The sequence below is a fragment of the Astyanax mexicanus genome, chromosome 1 (genome assembly GCF_023375975.1).
Source record: "Astyanax mexicanus isolate ESR-SI-001 chromosome 1, AstMex3_surface, whole genome shotgun sequence".
In the NCBI taxonomy this organism is placed as follows: Eukaryota; Metazoa; Chordata; class Actinopteri; order Characiformes; family Acestrorhamphidae; genus Astyanax; species Astyanax mexicanus.
Genome location: NC_064408.1, coordinates 2,944,970 through 2,968,640, shown reverse-complemented (window position 1 = coordinate 2,968,640; position 23,671 = coordinate 2,944,970). Strand labels below are relative to the sequence as shown.

At 39.5% G+C, this 23,671-nt stretch overlaps 1 protein-coding gene across 1 annotated transcript; it reads right to left on the bottom strand.

Annotated features, from left to right (window-relative positions):
- Positions 1–376: 376 nt before the first annotated feature.
- On the bottom strand, positions 377–16,959 carry abhd10a (abhydrolase domain containing 10, depalmitoylase a). Its single transcript, XM_049465584.1, has 5 exons — positions 16,805–16,959; positions 13,736–13,919; positions 9,050–9,161; positions 7,661–7,798; positions 377–5,034 (listed from the first exon to the last, which is right to left on the bottom strand). Exons 1-5 carry the CDS (start codon positions 16,887–16,889, stop codon positions 4,693–4,695), a joined length of 861 nt encoding a protein of 286 aa, XP_049321541.1. The 5' UTR covers positions 16,890–16,959; the 3' UTR covers positions 377–4,692.
- Positions 16,960–23,671: the final 6,712 nt, after the last annotated feature.

The window sequence follows — 23,671 nt, the reverse complement described above, 5'->3', positions numbered from 1 at the left end:
AGACCTCAAATAATGCAAAGAAAACAAGTTCATATTCATAAAGTTTTAAGAGTTCAGAAATCAATATTTGGTGGAATAACCCTGGTGGTTTTTAATCACAGTTTTTTTTTCATGCATCTTGGCATCAGGTTCTCCTCCACCAGTCTTACACACTGCTTTTGGACAACTTTATGCTGCTTTACTCCTGGTGCAAAAATTCAAGCAGTTCAGTTTGGTGGTTTGATGGCTTGTGATCATCCATCTTTCTCTTGATTATATTCCAGAGGTTTTTAATCTATTCATTTTTAAGTGATCTCTTTTGCTACTTAGGTGCAAAAGTAGCTGCTCCGTGTGTGTGTGTATTGGTTAAATGCAATTGAAAATAATACCAGTCAAATGTTTCTACCATATTTTAACTTTTATTACCAAAGAAAATCTTTATATTTTATGTACAAGGGGTATAGAAGATATACATATGCACATAATTTTAAAACAATATACATTACAATACTAAAAACACTATGGACCACTTTTTTCCCAGACCCAGATTTAGCCTAAACTTAGATTTCGACTTAATAAAAAATAAAGAATACCCAAAGTAGACATGGTGAGCATTGGTGCTACCAATTAACCCAAGCCCAGGAGAGATCCTGAAGTCTGTGAGTCCCTGGAAGGCAAAGGGAGAGGAAAGTGTGGGAATAAACAGCATTTTCTGAGAGAAGAACCTGTAAAACGAGTGTGAAACCTTGCTACATGCCAAAAATGGTAAACTGAAGGAATGGGAACAGACAAAAACAGCAATTAAAACCATTAAAACTGTTTAGAAGTGCTAGTCCATTGGTTTTTTAGAGTTGAGGCAAAGTTATCCATCTGAATTAGGATTAGGATTAGGAATTAGGAGGCAGGTCTCCAGGAGCAGGACCAAAGACCACTAGATTCAAAAGCACATGCATCTACAAGAACGTTTTAGTTTTAAGAGATCTTCAAATATGGACCTTAAATCCAGTTTTTAGTCTTGGATTTTGTATTTCTTGGCAGGTTTGGCCAATCGATTACCTTAAATGTTCCTGTAACTTCCAGCAAAACATGATCCAGGACAAGAATTAGAGAGAATTAGGCAAGTTTGAAGCAGGGAAGCCACTAAAATGAGCAAGGTAAGGGGTCCTCCAGTACCAAAGAATGGTACCCCTACCCCTTGTTTTTGAGTTAAACCCTTACCATTGAAACAGAGTTACTTTTATTCCCTTTTATTTTTCCAATCCACCTTAAATCCTGCAGCCTCTTGCACCATTTAAGATGGGATAGGAAAAGTTAGCTAGCTAGCTACGAAGATGAAACACTAGCGATTTTGTTTGTTTTATTCTTGTTATGAAGAAGTTGACCATAAAACATTGAAACTACACAATAAACTATGATAAAATAGTAGATTATTAACATTTTTAACAAAGAACATTCTCGAATTAGGCAAGTTTGGAGCAGGGAAACCAATAAAATTGGTGAGGTAAGGGGTCTACTGTTGTACCTTGTACTTTTTTTAAACGTTTCTTGATCAAATGCGCCACTTTTAAAGATGTAGAAGCAGGGTAAACACTAAAATTTATAAAATTTGCTAAATTTCCTTCGGGATCAATAAAGTATCTATCTATCTATCTATCTATCTAAAACAACTGTTGGGAACCATTGGAGAACCTCAATCTCTGTATATGTTTTAGTGGTGAACTAATAAAAAAATTACTCACCTTCAACTCCTAAAAACACCTAAAACCCAGAGAAAGAGTTTAATTTTTTTCCATTCCACCTTAAATGCAGCAGCCTAAATTGCACCATTTAAGGTGGAATGGGAAATAAGATAGCTAGCTCTAGAGATGAACTACTGGTGATTTTGTTTGTTTTATGCTTGTTTTGATGAAGATGACCATAAAACATTGAAACTACACAATAAACCATGGTAATATAGTAGGTTATCATAATTTTTAACAAAGAAAAAAATCAAATTTGTGGGTTTCTTTGGTTGATTGTGTTGCACCATTTTGCCACTGATTCTCATAGTCCCCTGTTTGGATTGTTACTCTAAAAAGTCTCAATTTGAAGGACCAAATCAGTGAGAATTAGGCAAGTTTGGAGCAGGGAAGCCACTAAAATGGGCGAGATAAGGGGTCTACTGTTGGCAACCACTGGAGGACCTACTGCCCTGTATATTTTAGAGGTTTCCTGATCAAATACACCACTTTCAAAGTTGTAGAAGCAGGGTAAATAATCCTAAAACAACTGTTGGGAACCATTGGAGAACCCCAATCTTTGTACTTTCAATCTCTAAGTTTTAGTGGTGAACTAAAAAATGCTAATCTTCAACTCCTAAGAGCACCTAAAACCCAGAGAAAGGCCCAATCCCATTTCTCTTTTGTATCCCTACCAGTTGTTTTAGACTTTTACTTTTATTCTCTTTTATGTTTCCATTCCACCTTAAATTCAGCAGCCTCAGGGAAAATAAGCTAGCTAGCTATAGAGATGAACTACTGGTGATTTTGTTTGTTTTATGTTTGTTTTGATGAAGATGACCATAAAACATTGAAACTACACAATAATCGATGCTAATATAGTAGGTTATCGTCATTTTTAACAAAGAAAATTCTCGAATTTGTGGGTTTCTTTGGTTGATTGTGTTGCACCATCTTGCCACTGATTCTTATTGCCCTCTGTTTAGAGTGTTTCTCTGAAGAATCTCCATTTGAAGGACTATGTAGGCCCCAAACACTTCCTCTAACCTACCCCAACTAACAAGAATCGGGACACTCTACAAAGGGCTCAGTGGTAGCGCCAATGGGTGAAATGGGATTGAGCCAAAGACCTTCCAGAACCAAAAAGAGACTCAATCGTAGACTCAAACTCACCAAGGTAGAGGTTTTGAAAGTTCAAGACAAGACAAAAAAGTTCCTTTCACAGTTTTAAAGACATCCTTTTTAAAGACATCCTGGTGAATACGCAAGTGCATTGGCTAAATAGACCAAAAAAATTGTGTTAACATAGTCCAATGTATGGCGTGAACAAGTGCTTCTTAACATGCATTGGTCATACATACATACACCAATCATCCAATGCCTAATATTGAGATGGTTCCCATTGTGCTGCAAGACCAGTTTGGACCATTCAAGGCTGTGGACTCTACAAGACCTCAGGAGGTGTTACCTTCATGGATTGGCATCAATGAGCTTTGGGTACTTATGATCCTTTTGCAAAAAAAACGAATCCGATCTTCGGTTGCCCTTCCTTGGAGCAATACTGTTGGTAGGTCCTGGTCACTGCCTGACGTTCTGTAGATGTTGTGACCCAGTCATTGTCTAGAACATCAAAGTTTAAGTCTTGTTAAACTGTCTCAGATTCTTACAATTGGCCCAATTTTCCTGCTTTAAGAACTGACTTTTCAATGACGGCCTCTACGAAATTTACGAGCGTAAACGAAGCCGAACGTGCCTTCACTAATTTATCATATATGAAGCGAAACTTTATGTGGTTTCGCTTGCTTGTTGCCTACGCTCTCAACCAATTGTAGGCATTGTAGCATGTAGCATAGCACCTTCAAACACAGTATTCACCAACAAACCAAGTCCCTGCATTGAAAAACGTGACACAATTGCTAAAAGATGTACAAAAATGTACAGAAACAAAATCAAAGGCTGATGCTATCTATCCTCACAACAACAAGATGGAACAAAATGTAGAAGAACTGTAGGCATGAACGATGGAAGGCATGGAGAATGAGTTCCTTTCATTTAAACGTAAGTGTGTAAGTGTTAAGTGAGTGTGAGACGAAGGTTTTGCCTACTTAGCCTGAGCTGTGTGTTACAGTATATTAGAATATCATTGAAATTAATTGAAAAGTGACTTAATTTCAGTTTAATTCAGTTGAAAATGTGAAACTTATATATTGTGATAGACGTTTATTGTTGAGGATTCTGATGATTATGAAGCTTCAATGAAAAACCCAAAAATCAGTGTCTCAAAAAATTTGAATGTTATATAAAAATACCAATTGGTACTTTTGGTACAGTGTGGGCAGTGTGCCAAATCCTGCTGGAAAATGAAATCCGCACTGACTTTGGACTTGATATAAAACACAGTGGATCAACACCAGCAGATGACAGACATGACTCTTTATTAAACCATCACTGATCATCAGTAAATTTTACATTTCATTTAAAGAAAATCAAGGAACCAGAGTCTGGAGGAAGAGTGGAGACACACAGTCCAAACTTGGAGACGCAGATTTCATTTTTCAGCAGGAATTGGCACACTTCCCACAATGCCAAAAGAAAAATATGGACTTAAATAATATTCTAATTTTATGAGACACTGATTTTTGGGTTTTCATTGGCTGTAAGCTTCATAATCATCCATATAATACATCTATATAATATCTCTATAAAATAGGAGTTTCAAACTTACATTTTAAACTGAATTAATAAGGCAATTTATCAATGATATTCTATATATATATATATTTTTTTAGATTTTCATCGTGTCATTATTGTGTTCTCTACTCTTCTCAGTGTCGTCTCAAAACCTAGAACAGCTACGAACAAGCAAGCGTCCGTCCTTCAGACGTTAAAAAATCAGCTACATGGCTTCAGAACGCACCTTTAGAGCTTTATACCTTCCGCCAACCCAATCCCTTCCCTCGAACCTCAGCCCAGCCCCTCGCAGGCCCCGCCCACTTTATACCAGCGTGGTCAGCTTGTCTATGAGGTCGTCGATGGTGTACACCATCAGCTTGATGTCGTCCTTCTCGGACATGCGGTGCTGGGCGTGCTTGCGGAGGATGACATCCACGTCCTTGCTCAGCACCCGCTCGGCCACCTGCATGGAGACGTGCCAGGGGACGTCCCCGTCCTTCATGCCGTGGAGGAGACGCACAGGACAGGACACGGGGATGGGGCTCTGCAGGACGCAGTGGTTCTCCGCTTCCTTCAGGAAGTCCAGGCTCATGGTGTACGAGCCTTCCTCGTTGTGCCGCGTCGGAAACGACCACGAGCCTTTCTCCTCAATCTCCTTTTTGGTCTGTAGGGGGCGCCGGAGAGGAAACACAAGACAGGAGAAGAAGAAGAAGACTAGGCTTTATTCAGTGAGCTACACTTAGGGTTCATACCATAGATATCTTATATATAGACGCCTCATATCCTGCCTCCTGGCGTGTCAGCACGTCAGCCATATTGGAGGGGGCAACCCTGCGCCCCCAGTGCATTAATTTACACTGAAGAAAGTGTTTAATACACCTATAATAATCACAACTGCACCAATTTATACCCGATTTCCACACTGTTTGGTTTGTTACAAACAGCAGAGATATAGTAATGATACAGGACGCTGTTACACATTACAAATACCTGCTTTCATACTGAAATACTTTATATTATGCTCTTTAACAAAGACAGACATACAAAATAATAATAAAACAAAACACAGTATCAGTAAAAATAGCTTTTATAAGCCCCAGACTAAAATGTATATTTCAGTTTGAGGCAATTTACTGCAAGCTAAGCTTACAACCTGAGAGCTTATAACCTGGATCAGATACAATATATGTAAATACTACCTCACTATGACCATCGTATATATCCACAAACAACAAAACTGTAAACACCTAACCTGGACTACAACTCTATGAAGTAACGTTATGCATATGAAGCTAGCTAGACTATTTCAGCAAAACACCAGAGCAGCTAAATAAAACGTTACTTACTTACGTCTCCTGTTAACGTATAAAGCCCTGCACGGGCTCGCTCCTGAGTATTTACAAGACCTCATCTCCTGTTATGAACCACCGCGATTACTTAGATCTCAGGGTGCTGGTTTATTAGTAGTTCCTAAAATTCAGAGGAGCTCTGCAGGAGGAAGAGCTTTCTCTTATAAAGCACCTCAACTCTGGAATAATCTCCCCGAATATGTTCGGGACTCAGACACAGTCTCAATCTTTAAGTCTAGACTGAAAACTTACTTGTTTAGTTTAGCTTTTGGTAATTAATGTTTTTCCCTTTAGATAAGGCTGCAGATTCAGGGGTTCATGGACAGAGGAAATTGTGGTAAACTGAGATGCTGGTGCTGTTGTTCTCCCACTGCACACGGTCACTCAGGTTTGTGGAGGGTGGAGTGGGTGGATGCCAGTGTTTCAGGAAGCCTCCATGTCTATGTTACCTTCTGGCTCTCTGCCTTTAGTTAGGCTGTTTTATTCAGTTCTGCCGGAGTCATTAGCCACGCTCTGATAATGTTTTATATTCTCTGTTTTACATAAATCCAGTCAAAACTAATTCCATCTCTCTGCCTTCCTCAGAGTTACTGACTGCCCACCTGTCTGACCCCCGATACCGATGTTGGACCCTCAGGCTCTCATGTCCTCTGTCTGGCCAGACTGGAAGTTTCTGAAGTCAGCTCTTCTCCATCCACCACCACAGATCAGCTGCTCATCATCCATCTTACTCTATAAGCCATTAGTGGAGCTGCTATACACCTGAATATATAAAACCTATATGGATGTATGAAAGACTTTTTAAAATTAATTTAAAAGCCATTTGACCAGTGGTAGGATGGTCCCCCCTTTAATGTGAGTCTTGGTCCTCCCAAGGTTTCTTCCTCCTCCTGCAGCTCTGAGGGAGTTTTTCCTTGCCTCCGCGCTCACTGGGGGTTCTGTATTCTGTATTTTCTATGTTTAATGTTTTGCCTGATTCTTTGTCCTGTAATCATGTTTCTGTAAAGCTGCTTTGTGCCAACACCAGTTGTAAAAAGCGCTATACAAATAAATTTGATTTGATTTGATTTGTTCAATAAGAAGCCGGACGGCTCGGCGTCTGTTTTCAGCTGTTTAGCGTCTCTTAGCTCACCCAAACGAGTGAAAGAGATTCCTATATTTATTCTTCTCCGGTCTCTAGACCGATTATTCTCTCTTACTTTCTCTCTTTCTGGCTCACAGACATCTTCCGTCTCTTTCCAGCTTCTGCCAGAGTGTCTGTATATTAGTTAGCAGCTTAGTGTTGTGTCGTTCGCAAACGATTTGTTCGAATGAACGAATCTTTTTAGTAAACGGATTTTAATGATTCAGTTCATCTAAAAGAGCTGATGTGCTCATCACTACTAGTTAGCTTCTGTAAAGAATTAACCAACTTCAAATATCGGGTTTTTGTAGTCCTTGTAGAACTGTTAGAACTACATACAGGTAGGAAAGCAGGTCGCAGTTTTTTTGCAGTTAATACTCCTATTACACCTCAATGCAGCGCTGCAGTGAGTTTCAAGCTGTAATTTCACTTCTTTAAAAAGTTCAATAATCAAGGAAATCCTACCTAGTGGGCCTTAAAATTTGTTAGCGTATCTAATTTTAAAGGTCTGTTGTTTACATTCTTCAGCTGTTTTTCTGATAATAAAGTCTGATTTCTTCATATATTGTGTAATTTTGTGGGATAAATTAAACTCAATACTAAGCAAAGCCTTTATTTAAAGCCTACAGTGACTCACACACCTATATTAATGCCCAGTAATGCAAAAAATAATAAACAAAATAATAATACAAAATAGCGTGATATACTGTGAAACCGCCAGAATCTTGAAAAATATCGTGTTAGGCCAAACTCACTCTAGTGCTGGGCAGTATGGCCAAAAATGCATGAGTGAAAACCTCAGATCTCTCTGGTCGTACCTCTATAGGCAGGGAGTTAAAGGCCGTGACGAAGTGATCAGCAGCTGTAGCGATTCCCACCAGGGCGGCGATCTTCTCCGGCCTCGCTAGAGCCGCCAGCAGCATCAACCAGCCCCCCATACTGGAGCCCACCAAAATCTACAGTACACACAAAAACACACACACACACACACACACACACACACACGTATATATCAGTAAAAAGGGTAGGGTGCCATCACATACGACAGTAGGACTGTTTTAGTAATCAACTAATCTGACGATTCTTTTTTCGATTAGTCGATTAGTTGCGAATATTTTTTTGTCTTGCCCTTCATTTGCATTCCTACTGGTGAGGCTCCGGATCCAATGCATATTTTACTGCACATCGACTGTTAAACATTCAGGGCCCTACACCAATTGTGCAGTACACTCTGACAGTTTGATGTAGATATATTAACCTGAAGATTATAAAGTATATTATAGGTAACATTTACACAGACTGGATGTTATTTTCAGGAGATTCTAGGACACTTATATATGTCTTCAATTGAGATGTAAATCTACACACACACACACACACACACACACACACATTTTTATATATATATAAAAATGTGTGTGTGTATATATATATATATATATACAGCTCTGAAGGAAATTAAGAAAGCACTTCAGTTTCTGAATCAGTTTCTCTGATTTTGCTATCTAAAAATTTATGTTTGAGTAAAATGAACATTGTTGTTTTATTCTATAAACTACAGACAACATTTCTCCCAAATTACAAATAAAATGAGAACAAAAGATGCAGACCTCAAATAATGCAAAGAGAACAAGTTCATATTCATGAAGTTTTAAGAGTTCAGAAATAATCAATATTTGGTGGAATAATCCTGGTTTTTAATCACAGTTTTTTCATGCATCTTGGCATCATGTTCTCCTCCACCAGTCTTACACACTGCTTTTGGATAACTTTATGCTGCTTTACTCCTGGTGCAAAAATTCAAGCAGTTCAGTTTGGTGGTTTGATGGCTTGTGATCATCCATCTTCCTCTTGATTATATTCCAGAGGTTTTTAATTTGGTAAAATCAAAGAAATCAAAATGTTTTAATTTTTTCCAGAGCTGTACATACTTGATATACAGTTATATCAAGTCTAAAGTCAGTGCAGTGTTTTCCTGCAAAATCTTACAGCACTTCATGCTTCCCTCTGCTGACAAATTTGGATATGGATTTCATTGTCCAGCAGGATGTGGCACACTGCCACACTGCCAAAAGTACCAATTGGTCTTATTAATATAAGTTCCATTTATTGGAGTGTATAAAATGACACCAAGATTGATATAAAACTTTTTTAACATGTAAAAAGTGCAATGTAAATAAATTTAATTTTATACGATTAGATCTTACCTGAGGTCCGTCCACCAGCTCGTCCAGCACATACAGCACGTCCTTCTTCCAGGTGCCGAGATTATAATCTGCCATCTGACCTTCAGACGCTCCACAGCCTGTATAATCAAACCTGAACCACACACACACACACACACACACACACACACACAGTGAGGTAAAACAACCCAGTAAAACAGCGGTAAAAACAGCACAGAAATGTGGTTCACAGTGTTAATGTAAATTGGTGAACATATAATTTTGTAACACACCACTGTGCTAAAATCTCAGCAGTTTGCTCTCGCGCTGTCTCTCGCTAACTCACGCTGTTTTTCCCTCTCCTGCACTCACTTTGTCTCCTTCTAACTGGTGCTCTCTCTTGCTGCCTTTCACTAGCTTTGTCTCGCTAACTCACACTCTCTCACTAACTTGCTCTCTTTTACGCACGGCATCTCTAACTTGCTCTGTTTCTCCCTCTTTCACTCGCTTTGTCTCTCACTAATTCGCACTGTCTCTCGCTAACTTGCGCTGTCTCTTCCTCTCTCACTCATGCTGTCTCACGTTAACTTGTGCTGTCTCTCGCTCTCTCACTCATGCTGTCTCACGCTAACTTGTGCTGTCTCTCGCTCTCTCACTCATGCTGTCTCACGTTAACTTGTGCTGTCTCTCGCTCTCTCTCACTCATGCTGTCTCACGTTAACTTGTGCTGTCTCTCGCTCTCTCTCACTCATGCTGTCTCACGCTAACTTGTGCTGTCTCTCTCTCTCTCTCATGCTGTCTCACGTTAACTTGTGCTGTCTCTCGCTCTCTCTCTCATGCTGTCTCACGTTAACTTGTGCTGTCTCTCGCTCTCTCTCACTCATGCTGTCTCACGCTAACTTGTGCTGTCTCTCGCTCTCTCTCTCATGCTGTCTCACGTTAACTTGTGCTGTCTCTCTCTCTCTCTCTCTCTCATGCTGTCTCACGTTAACTTGTGCTGTCTCTCGCTCTCTCTCACTCATGCTGTCTCACGCTAACTTGTGCTGTCTCTCGCTCTCTCTCACTCATGCTGTCTCACGCTAACTTGTGCTGTCTCTCGCTCTCTCTCACTCATGCTGTCTCACGTTAACTTGTGCTGTCTCTCGCTCTCTCTCACTCATGCTGTCTCACGCTAACTTGTGCTGTCTCTCGCTCTCTCTCACTCATGCTGTCTCACGCTAACTTGTGCTGTCTCTCGCTCTCTCTCTCTCATGCTGTCTCACGTTAACTTGTGCTGTCTCTCTCTCTCTCTCTCATGCTGTCTCACGTTAACTTGTGCTGTCTCTCTCTCTCTCTCTCTCTCATGCTGTCTCACGCTAACTTGTGCTGTCTCTCGCTCTCTCTCTCTCATGCTGTCTCACGTTAACTTGTGCTGTCTCTCTCTCTCTCTCTCTCTCATGCTGTCTCACGCTAACTTGTGCTGTCTCTCGCTCTCTCTCACTCATGCTGTCTCACGCTAACTTGTGCTGTCTCTCGCTCTCTCTCTCATGCTGTCTCACGTTAACTTGTGCTGTCTCTCGCTCTCTCTCACTCATGCTGTCTCACGCTAACTTGTGCTGTCTCTCGCTCTCTCTCACTCATGCTGTCTCACGCTAACTTGTGCTGTCTCTCGCTCTCTCTCTCTCATGCGGTCTCTCGCTAAATTGCGCTGTCTCTTCCTCTCTCACTCATGCTGTCTCACTCTAACTTGTGCTGTCTCTCGCTCTCTCTCACTCATGCTGTCTCACGCTAACTTGTGCTGTCTCTCTCTCTCTCTCTCATGCTGTCTCACGTTAACTTGTGCTGTCTCTCGCTCTCTCTCTCATGCTGTCTCACGTTAACTTGTGCTGTCTCTCGCTCTCTCTCTCATGCTGTCTCACGTTAACTTGTGCTGTCTCTCGCTCTCTCTCACTCATGCTGTCTCACGCTAACTTGTGCTGTCTCTCGCTCTCTCTCACTCATGCTGTCTCACGCTAACTTGTGCTGTCTCTCGCTCTATCTCACTCATGCTGTCTCACGCTAACTTGTGCTGTCTCTCGCTCTCTCTCACTCATGCTGTCTCACGTTAACTTGTGCTGTCTCTCGCTCTCTCTCACTCATGCTGTCTCACGCTAACTTGTGCTGTCTCTCGCTCTCTCTCACTCATGCTGTCTCACGCTAACTTGTGCTGTCTCTCGCTCTCTCTCACTCATGCTGTCTCACGCTAACTTGTGCTGTCTCTCGCTCTCTCTCACTCATGCTGTCTCACGCTAACTTGTGCTGTCTCTCGCTCTCTCTCACTCATGCTGTCTCACGCTAACTTGTGCTGTCTCTCGCTCTATCTCACTCATGCTGTCTCACGCTAACTTGTGCTGTCTCTCGCTCTCTCTCACTCATGCTGTCTCACGCTAACTTGTGCTGTCTCTCGCTCTCTCTCACTCATGCTGTCTCACGCTAACTTGTGCTGTCTCTCGCTCTCTCTCACTCATGCTGTCTCACGTTAACTTGTGCTGTCTCTCGCTCTCTCTCACTCATGCTGTCTCACGCTAACTTGTGCTGTCTCTCGCTCTCTCTCACTCATGCTGTCTCACGCTAACTTGTGCTGTCTCTCTCTCTCTCACTCATGCTGTCTCACGTTAACTTGTGCTGTCTCTCGCTCTCTCTCACTCATGCTGTCTCACGCTAACTTGTGCTGTCTCTCGCTCTCTCTCTCATGCTGTCTCACGCTAACTTGTGCTGTCTCTCGCTCTCTCTCTCATGCTGTCTCACGTTAACTTGTGCTGTCTCTCGCTCTCTCTCTCATGCTGTCTCACGCTAACTTGTGCTGTCTCTCGCTCTCTCTCACTCATGCTGTCTCACGCTAACTTGTGCTGTCTCTCGCTCTCTCTCTCATGCTGTCTCACGTTAACTTGTGCTGTCTCTCGCTCTCTCTCACTCATGCTGTCTCACGCTAACTTGTGCTGTCTCTCGCTCTCTCTCTCATGCTGTCTCACGTTAACTTGTGCTGTCTCTCGCTCTCTCTCACTCATGCTGTCTCACGCTAACTTGTGCTGTCTCTCGCTCTCTCTCACTCATGCTGTCTCACGTTAACTTGTGCTGTCTCTCGCTCTCTCTCACTCATGCTGTCTCACGCTAACTTGTGCTGTCTCTCTCTCTCTCTCTCTCATGCTGTCTCACGGTAACTTGAGCTGTCTCTCTCTCTCTCTCATGCTGTCTCACGTTAACTTGTGCTGTCTCTCGCTCTCTCTCACTCATGCTGTCTCACGCTAACTTGTGCTGTCTCTCGCTCTCTCTCACTCATGCTGTCTCACGCTAACTTGTGCTGTCCCTCGCTCTCTCTCACTCATGCTGTCTCACGCTAACTTGTGCTGTCTCTCTCTCTCTCATGCTGTCTCACGTTAACTTGTGCTGTCTCTCGCTCTCTCTCTCATGCTGTCTCACGCTAACTTGTGCTGTCTCTCTCTCTCACTCATGCTGTCTCACGCTAACTTGTGCTGTCTCTCGCTCTCTCTCATGCTGTCTCACGTTAACTTGTGCTGTCTCTCGCTCTCTCTCACTCATGCTGTCTCACGCTAACTTGTGCTGTCTCTCGCTCTCTCTCTCATGCTGTCTCACGTTAACTTGTGCTGTCTCTCGCTCTCTCTCACTCATGCTGTCTCACGCTAACTTGTGCTGTCTCTCGCTCTCTCTCACTCATGCTGTCTCTCGCTCTCTCTCACTCATGCGGTCTCTCGCTAAATTGCGCTGTCTCTTCCTCTCTCACTCATGCTGTCTCACGCTAACTTGTGCTGTCTCTCGCTCTCTCTCACTCATGCTGTCTCACGCTAACTTGTGCTGTCTCTCTCTCTCTCATGCTGTCTCACGTTAACTTGTGCTGTCTCTCGCTCTCTCTCTCATGCTGTCTCACGTTAACTTGTGCTGTCTCTCGCTCTCTCTCACTCATGCTGTCTCGCGCTAACTTGTGCTGTCTCTCGCTCTCTCTCACTCATGCTGTCTCGCGCTAACTTGTGCTGTCTCTCACTAACTTGCGTTGTCTCTCTCTCTCACACTCATGCTGCTTTTTGCAAACTCGCGCCAGCCTCTCACTCGTTTTGTCTCTTCCTCTCTCTCACTCACTGTCTCTCTCACTAACTTGGACTGTTCCTCCCTCTCTTTCACTCGCTTTGTCTCTCGCTAATGTGCGCTGTCTCTCCCTCTCTCTCTGAAATATTATAGTACTGTATAAAAGCTCTAGTCTATCAGACCTAAACCACACTACACTATTATTACCGTCCCTCACAATAATACTGGAAATTCCAGCACTAAAAACAGAATCATGATTATAATTCATTTTTAAGTGACCGACACCATTAATATCATATAATATAATTGAATTTAGTAATGCTGATATATTTTTTAAAACTCTTAAAACTCTCTTGAAATGCATAAAGCTATATGTGTAGGAAAAATATTTGTAGTTTAAGCACAAGCTTAAATTTGTGTTTCCTAATAAAGCGCCACAAACAAACATGCTCACTGTTTCTTCCAACAAGATCCAGAAACATGGAGTCTCTACTGGTGACAGTAAGAGAATGAGATTACTCATGTCTGCTGTTAAATAAATAATACGCAGTTTTTTCTAGTTTTTGGTTACAGTTTGGAAAAAGGTATCTAAAAAACGTATTGTTTGAGTATCGCTACCGAATTCAAAGTATCATATCTTATAAAACGATAGTGAACACTGTAGTGCACCTGAGGTAAGAGTGTCCCAGAGATCTGCAGAACTCCTCCAGGGCTTCTGCTTTCAGCCCCCCCATGTTGGAGGCGTAGCCGGGCAGGAAGACCACGCCCGGACCCTTCCCCTTCAGCTTCCTGTACGCCAGCCTGGGCAGGTCGGGCCGCGTGGCGTACTGTACGGTGGTCTTATGACGGACCCCTACACACAGAAAACACACTGGATTACATCAGAGATCAGCTGCATTAGACCACTACATGTGCACCACATCTTATTATAATTCCTCTTTTAATAATACGACAAATAAGCCAAAACTCCATATCGTTCAATATGATGCTATTTTATCAAGAACATCATCAGAGCTTAAAGCACACAAAAACAATAAACAATAAAATCACTATACTGTGCAGGAAAGAGCGTTTAAATATAAAGCACGTCATGTTGCAATGTTTTGATTCTTGACACAAGAAGTAGATACACAGCGCTGTCTCTGTGTCTCTGTGAGTGACAGGCTGCTGCTGCCTGAGAAGCATGAGCGGGATCATGGCCTCCATCCACATGGCTGGGCACGTGCTTGTAAATGCATTTGTTGAAAGCTGTCCAGCACAGTTTAGCAGCGCAGATATTTCCAGTTACAGCTGAATTCACGCTTTAAATTGCAGAAAAACAAACCTTAAATCTTATTTACCTTTTAAAAAGCCATTTAAATGCTGATTAAAGGGCCGATTGCTGTTGTTTTGCTGTTTTTCTCGAGTTTTGAGAGCTCGGTGCTGACTCAGCTCTTGATTGGTCTGGACGTGAGACTAGTGACGTCATGGGCCCTGCATTGTTTAATACTATGATATATATTGTTGAAAAAAGAAAATTTGCAATGTAAAACCATTCCAATATTGTGCAGCCCTAATCATAGCCCTAAACTTTAGTATAACTTTAAGGCCATATTGTCCCCACCTATTCATAACACACATGATAACACTAAGAGCCCTATTTTGTCTTTGCTATCATACTGACAGGAAAAGTACACCTTCACCAGCATTGTTGATAATTTAATGTCAAAATAGCAACGTCTGTCTAGGTTGTATTCAGTCAGTGGAGCTCCTGTGTTTTCTGTTACCAAGATAAACAAGCAAAACTCCAGAAATATACCTGAACACACCTCATTTTCAGAACACCACACCCATCAGTGTAGATATATTCAGAAGCTCTGCTGCTATTTAAACCAGGCAGGCTATTGGACACATGCTATTGGGAAGGTTGGGAAGGGTGGGGTTCTGCAGGGTTCAGTTGTAGGACCTATTAAAGTAGCAAGGAACTGAAGTATGGCTTTACATTCAGGGTTTATCTGGTTAAATCTGATATTATGAATATTACAGATGAAATCCTTATACGCTGACATCTCCTGATGAACCACCCTGGGGTACCGGGGGTCTCCTGACCATGGTTTGAGAAGCACTGACTCGGAGGACTCCCATGTTCACATATCTACTGCACAGCTAGGTACAAATACCAGATTGCACTACACACAGCTTCATGATTCATTAGACAACTCTTTAAAAAAGGTCTATAGCATCGCCCATAGTTAGAAGAACTCTTCGGTACAATAATAGATCATTTTTTTACATAACATTCCAGGTAAACATTATGGAAATGTTAACGTTTTTATTTAACGTATTTAATTTTTTTGTTTGCTGTTTGCTGGGAACGTTATGTAAAAAAACAGACAGATAGACAGACACATCATCAGCATCAGACCAAGTTAACGTTAATGTTTCGGTATGTTATTAAATTGTATTTCATATAACGTTATATCATATACGACATATCATAGGTCATCTATCTATCTATCTGTCTTTCTGTCTGTCTGTCAATTTATTTGGCTGTTTATCTGTCTGTTTTTTTTTTACATAACGTTCCCAGGAAACATTATGGAAATGTTAATGTTTTTATGTAACGTTTTTTTTTTTGTTTAACGTTTAAACGTTTTGGTAACTATGCTGCAACGTCACTATTGTCAGTGTCTACATTTTTAGTTTCGGGAATGTAAAAAACAGACAAACAGATAAACAGACAAATATAAGTTTAGACAGACAGACAGACAGACAGACAGATAGATAGATAGATCATTATCATCGGACTATGGTTACTAGAACGTTTTTCTAAACGTTAAAGTAAAAAAAAAAACTTATTTGGTGTGTTGTAACGTTTTTTTGTTGAACGTTTTAAACGTTCTGGTAACGTTGCTCCAATGTATCAGTGTTTTTTGTAATGTTTGCAGCAAACATAATGGATGTTAACGTTTTTGTGTGACGTTTTATGTGATAACATTGCTGCAATGTTACTTGTGTCAGTGTTTACATTTATAGGTTTGGTAATGTAACTTTTAACATTTCCACAATGTTTGCTGGGAATGTTAAATAAAAAAACAGACAGACAGATAAACAGCCAAATATATAGACAGACAGACAGATAGATAGATCATCAGCATCGGACTATTTGGAATGTTGTTGGAACGTTTTTAGCTAATGTTTTTTTTCTTTAACCTTTTAAATATTTGGGTAACATTGCTGTAACTTACTTGCTGTTACTTTTAACGTTCCCATAAAGTTATGAAAAAAGAAACAGACCGACAGATAGATAAGATATATAAACAGACAGATATATAGACAGGCAGACAGACAGACAGACAGATAGATAGGTCATCAGCACCATACCGTATGTTTGGTATGTTATTGGAACGTTTTTATCTAACGTTTTATTTTTAACCTTTAAAATGTTCTCGTAACGTTGCTGTAAAGCCACTTGTGTCAGTATTTAAATTTTCACTTTTGGGAATGTACTTTTAATGTTTCCATAATGTTTGCTGGGAATGTTATGTAAAATACAGACAGACAGATACATAGACAGATAAACAGATAGATAGCATCATACCATGGTTAACAGAACGTTTTCTGAACGTTAAGTTAAAGAAGATAATATAAAGAGTGGGCGTGTTGTGTTCAGACTGACTCCAGTTTATTCCAGTCTGGTTTGGGATCATCGCCCCACTCTGACACGCGCCCCCAGATACCTGCAGGACCCCCACTCACCTGGAGACACCTGGGGCACGAAGGACAACATCCGGGCTCTTACTGGAAGGACCCTGCAGGTGTATCTCAACACGCTGGACGCCATACCACCCCGCACTCTGCGGAGACACGCAAAAGACCGGAGGACGAGGAGGATTTCTTCGGTAATGAATTCAGCGGCACGCTTCCGCCCCCTGCCGGAGCGGAGGAGTACTGCAACCAACTACAATTCAATTCAAATTAAATTGATTCACTAAATCACTAATCACAATCAAAAGCGATACATCAACATTTATTTAAAATCTTATAACATTGATTATACTATTTATAATGTAGCAGAGCAATATAATTGCTTTAAAAATAAATTAAAATTAATACCAAATTCAAAGTAATTAAATAATAAGTACAAATGAATTTAATATACTTAGTAATTAATAATATTGTATATATATATATATATATATATATATATATATATATATATATATATATATATATATATATATATATATATATATATATTATAAGAGAGAGGTTATACTGTACACAGATGCAACTATTCATAAAGGATTTTTTTATTTTTATTTATGAAGATATTGCTCTGTAGTTGCTAAGGTGTTGTTCGGTGGTTGCTAAGGTGCTGCTCGTGGTTGCTAAGGTGTTGCTAGGTGGTTGCTAACGTGTTGTGAGAAAAAAAAAGTAATTTATAGTTTAATAGTTTTAGTGATTTAATAATGTAATAGTTCTGTCTTATTTAAACACATTAATTAATACGTTAACTCAGTTTTAATTTGTAATAAATTTTTAATTAATTACTACGTATATGTATTTTATATAATATGAAGTTACACTTAATGTGGACAAGGTATACTCATCATATGTTATTTTCACTGATCTTCTAATACAATCAAAGCAAATTTGTCCAATTTAACTCTAAAAACATATTAAAACTGTGCTTAAATTATTCTTATAATAACAGCACTGTGCTTATCAATCACTACTAATCTACTACTACTAATAATAATATTAATAATACTTATAATAATAATAAGAAGAAGAAGAAGAAGAAGAAGAAAAAGAAGATGATAAAGAATACTGCTACTACTAGTAATAAATCATAAAAAAATAATAATATTAATAAAAATATGTAATAAAAAATATATAGTTTTGTTCTATTGCATAATTTCTTTGGCTGTTTAATGTTTCAGCTCTACATTTGCAGTTTATATTAAATACTGTACAGGCAGTCAGTGTAGATGAGTAGAGTATAATGCAGGCAGATGGTCAGTAGATGGCGCTGTAACTCCAGCAGTGGGTCAGTAGTGAGGCTGTGGAGAGACAGTACTGGTGGTACAGGTGGTATTAATGTTGTGGCAGGATGTGCACCTGGGCAGACTGACAGAAATCCTCACACTGCAGGTAAATATATACAGATCTCACCTGATTCATTACTGTCACCTGATGTGATGAGTGGAGTTTGTTGTATTTTCTTATTAAACTCTAGATAGACAGACAGACAGACAGACAGGCAGGCAGGCAGACAGACAGACAGACAGACAGACAGACAGACAGATAGATAGATAGATAGATAGATAGATAGATAGATAGATAGACAGACAGACAGACAGACAGACAGACAGACAGACAGATAGATAGATAGATAGATAGATAGATAGATAGATAGATACATAGATAGATAGACAGACAGATAGATAGACAGACAGATAGACAGACAGATAGATAGATAGATAGATAGATAGATAGATAGATAGATAGATAGATAGATAGATAGATAGATAGATAGATAGATTCAGAAGTCGTTATAGTGTAGATATGTATATAGAAAGCAAAAAAACAAAAAATATTTTTGTCTCTAAAACGTGAGTGAGATGTATTTAATGCTCGCCTACAGGGGGCGCACTACTCTGTTCATTAAAAAAGCCAATAAGGTCCTTTTTATACAGGAATATTAACGCAAGGTAATATTTTGATTACTTTGATTAACTGCAGTATATTGAAAGTCTGAAACACCATCTAATCTATCAGCATACTGTTATGATACAGTCTATAAAAAACAATGTATTTCTATTGTTTTATTACATCTCACAATAATCATAATAATGTAATAATGTGTCATAATAATGACATAATATCTCATAGTAGTGAGATGCTTTCTTGTAATATTCAATGTGAAATGCCATATATACCGCATATCCCATAAAATTAAGATAATTTCCTGTAATAACATAATAAAAAATATGATAGAGATATTTTTTTGTCATTGCAAAATAATTACACAATTAATACATACATATGGCGGTATGAATAGTGAGTATAGTGTATAGTGTGTAAAACATATAGTGTGTAGTGGTTATGGTGTAATCTGTATAGTATTGTGGTTAGTCTATAGTGTGTATAGTGTGCGACTGTGTGTGCAGTGTATTGTGTAGTGTATATAGTGTGTAGTGTGTATAAAGTGTATAGTGTGTATAAAGTGTATAGTGTGTATAAAGTTTATAGTGTGTATAAAGTGTATAGTTTGTATATTGTGTAGAGTGTGTAGAGTGTATATTTAATGATTTTGATTAAAAGTGTGTATAGAGTATGTAGTGTGTATAGTGTGTATATTGTGTATAGTGTGTATATTGTGTATAGTGTGTATATATTGTATATATTTGTGTGTGTATAGTGTGTATAGTGTGTGTATAGTGTGTGTATAGTGTGTGTAGGGTGTGTGTCTGTGTTTTGTTTGTGAAAGAGTTATACTGAATGAGAGTATAGTGTATATTTTGTGTATAGTGTGTGTGGTGTGTGTGTGTATTGTGTGTGTGTGTGTTTTGTTTGTAAAAGAGTTATAGGAAGTGTGTAGTATATGTAATGTGTATAGTGTGTATATTGTGTATAGTGTGTGTGTGTTTTGTTTGTGAAAGAGTTATACTGAATGAGAGTATAGTGTATATTTTGTGTATAGTGTGTGTGGTGTGTGTGTGTATTGTGTGTGTGTGTTTTGTTTGTAAAAGAGTTATAGGAAGTGTGTAGTATATGTAATGTGTATAGTTTGTATATTGTGTATAGTGTGTGTGTGTTTTGTTTGTGAAAGAGTTATAGTAAATGAGAGTATAGTGTATATAGTGTGTATATAGTGTGTAGTGTGTGTATAATGTGTGTATAGTGTGTGTGTTTTGTTTGTGAGAGAGTTGTAGTGAATGAGTGTGTAGTGTATGTAATGTGTATAGTGTGTATAGTGTGTGTGTGTTTTGGTTGTGAGAGAGTTATATTGAATGAGAGTATAGTGTATATAGTCTGTGTAGTGTGTATAATGTGTGTAGTGTGTGTGTGTTTTTTTGTTTGTGAGAGTTATGGTGAATAAGTGTGTAATGTGTGTAGTGTGTGTATAATGTGGGTATTATGTGTATATATCGTGTGTAGTGTGTGTTTATTGTATGTATAGTGTGTGTGTGTGTGTGTGTGTGTGTGTGTGTTTTGTTTGTGAGAGAGTTGTGTTGAATGAGAGTATAGTGTATAATGTGTGTATAATGTGTGTATAGTGTGTGTGTGTGTGTGTGTGTGTGTGTGTTTTGTTTGTGAGGGAGTTGTGTTGAATGAGAGTATAGTGTATAATGTGTGTATAGTGTGTGTATAGTGTGTGTGTGTGTGTGTGTGTGTGTGTGTTTTGTTTGTGAGGGAGTTGTGTTGAATGAGAGTATAGTGTATAATGTGTGTATAGTGTGTGTATAGTGTGTGTATAGTGTGTGTGTGTGTGTGTGTGTTTTGTTTGTGGGAGAGTTGTGTTGAATGAGAGTATAGTGTATAATGTGTGTATAGTGTGTGTATAGTGTGTGTATAGTGTGTGTGTGTGTGTGTGTGTTTTGTTTGTGGGAGAGTTGTGTTGAATGAGAGTATAGTGTATAATGTGTGTATAGTGTGTGTGTGTGTGTGTGTGTGTGTTTTGTTTGTGGGAGAGTTGTGTTGAATGAGAGTATAGTGTATAGTGTGTGTATAGTGTGTGTGTGTGTGTGTGTTTTGTTTGTGGGAGAGTTGTGTTGAATGAGAGTATAGTGTATAATGTGTGTATAGTGTGTGTGTGTGTGTGTGTGTGTTTTGTTTGTGGGAGAGTTGTGTTGAATGAGAGTATAGTGTATAATGTGTGTATAGTGTGTGTATAGTGTGTGTGTGTGTGTGTGTGTGTGTTTTGTTTGTGAGGGAGTTGTGTTGAATGAGAGTATAGTGTATAATGTGTGTATAGTGTGTGTATAGTGTGTGTATAGTGTGTGTGTGTGTGTGTGTTTTGTTTGTGGGAGAGTTGTGTTGAATGAGAGTATAGTGTATAATGTGTGTATAGTGTGTGTGTGTGTGTGTGTGTTTTGTTTGTGGGAGAGTTGTGTTGAATGAGAGTATAGTGTATAATGTGTGTATAGTGTGTGTGTGTGTGTGTGTTTTGTTTGTGGGAGAGTTGTGTTGAATGAGCTGAAAGCTCAGCAGCTCATTTCCAGCTCGGTTCTTGTTATGACACGCCGGTAAAAGGCTGGTGGAGAGGTCCCTCACCTCCACGCTAAACTCTAAATAATGAATTCAGCCCCCCTCGGCTCCCGGCGGAGGAAAAAAGGCCAACAGTTGAGCAATTTCTGCAGCTTGTGTCAGAGCTCATGACTAATTCCCATATTTAAATGTGAACGGGAGAAAGCCGGGCCCATTTAACTGCAGCCAAGCGCGTTTGATCAGTTCAGAAAGACTTCAATAGCACCGGGGCTCAGAGGTGATAGGAATTGTTTAACTGTGCTAAATTCAATCAGAAGAAGAACTGCGAGAGCTGTTAGAGATGTGAGAGCTGGGAGAGTTGGGATATTAGGTAGAGGCGGGGTAGTGAGGAAGGCGGGGAAGGTTGGTAGAATTAGAATAATTAGTAGGGATGGTATTTGGGAGAGTTGGTAGAAATGGGATAGTTGGTAAAGTTGGTAGAGTTTAAATAGTTGGTAGAAATGGGATAGTTGGAATAGTTGAGGTAGTTAGTAGAATTGGGATAGTTCATAGATTTGGTAGAGTTGGGAATCTTGGTAGAGTTGGGGCGGTTGGGAGTGTTTGGAAAGTTAGGGTAGTTAAAATAGAATAGTTGTTAGAGTTGGGACAGTTACACTAGTTACAATAGTTAGATAGAGATTTGGGATAGAGTTGGAATGGTTAGTATAAGTGGTATAGGTGAGATAGTTAGTAGAATTGGGATAGTTCAGAGAAATGGTAGATTTGGGAACGTTGGTAGGGTTGGTAAAGTTGGTAAAGTTTGGGAGAGTTGGTAGAGTTACGTTTTTTGAGAGAGTTGTTAGACTTAGGATAGTTGGAAAGAATTGTAGAGTCAGGATTGTTGGGGAAGTTAGAATAGTTAGAAGAATGGGTAGAGTTGGGATAGTTGGTAAAGTTGGTAAAGTTGGGAAAGTTATGATTGGATAATTGGGTAAGTTGGGAGAGTTGGTACATTTAGGATAGTTAGGAGGAGTTGGGAGAGTTCGAATAGTTGGTAAACTTAGGATAGTTGGGTAGTTTGGAGAGTTAGGATAATTGGTACAGTTGGGAGAGTTGGGGCAGTTAGTAGAGTTGGGATAGTTGGTAAAGTTAGGATAGTTGGTAGAGATGGGAGAGTTAGGATAGTTGGGAGAGTTGGTAGAGTTTGGATGGTTGGGAGAGTTGGTAGAGTTTGGAGAGTTGGAAGAGTTAATAGAGTTGAGATAGTTGGTAAAGTTAGGGTAGTTAGTACAGTTTGTAAAGTTAGTATAATTGGTAGAGTTGGGAGAGTTGGTAAAATTAGGATAATTGGTAGAGTTGGGAGAGTTGGTAAAGTTAGGATAATTGGTAGAGTTGTGAGAGTTGGTAAAGTTAGGATAATTGGTAGAGTTGGTAAAGTTAGGATAATTGGTAGAGTTGGGAGAGTTGGTAAAGTTAGGATAATTGGTAGAGTTGGGAGAGTTGGTAAAGTTAGGATAATTGGTAGACTTGGGAGAGTTGGTAAGGTTAGGATAGTTGGTAGAGTTGGGATAGTTAGTAGAGTTGGGATAGTTGGTGAAGTTAGGATAGTTGGTAAAGTTGGGATAGTTAGAATAGTTGGTAGAGTTGGTAAATTTAGGATAGTTAGGATAGTTGGGAGAGTTGTTAGAGTTGGGATAGTTAGGATAGTTGGGATAGTTGGTAAAGTTGGTAGAGTTGGGAGAGCTGGGGTAGTTGGTAGAGTTGGGAGATCTGGGATAGTTGGTAGAGTTGGTAAGGTTAGATAGTTAAGATAGTTGGAAAAGTTGGGATAGTTAGTAGAGTTGGATAGTTGGTAAGGTTAGGATAGTTAAGAGAGTTGGAAAAGTTTGTAGAGTTGGGAGAGTTGGTAAGGTAAGGATCATTGGTAGAGTTGGGAGAGTTGGTAGAATTAGTATAATTGGTAGAGTTGGGAGAGTTGGTAAAGTTAGGATAATTGGTAGAGTTGGAAGAGTTGGTAAAGTTAGGATAATTGGTAGACTTGGGAGAGTTGGTAAGGTTAGGATAGTTGGTAGAGTTGGGATAGTTAGTAGAGTTGGGATAGTTGGTAAAGTTAGGATAGTTGGTAAAGTTGGGATAGTTAGAATAGTTAGTAGAGTTGGTAAATTTAGGATAGTTGGGAGAGTTGGGATAGTTGGTAAAGTTAGGATAGTTGGTAAAGTTGGGATAGTTAGAATAGTAAGAATAGTTAGTAGAGTTGGTAAATTTAGGATAGTTTGGAGAGTTGTTAGAGTTGAGAGAGTTGGGATAGTTGGTAAAGTTAGGATAGTTGGTAAAGTTTGGATAGTTAGAATAGTTAGTAGAGTTGGTAAATTTAGGATTGTTGGGATAGTTGGGATAGCTGGGATAGTTGGTAGAGCTGGGAGATTGGTA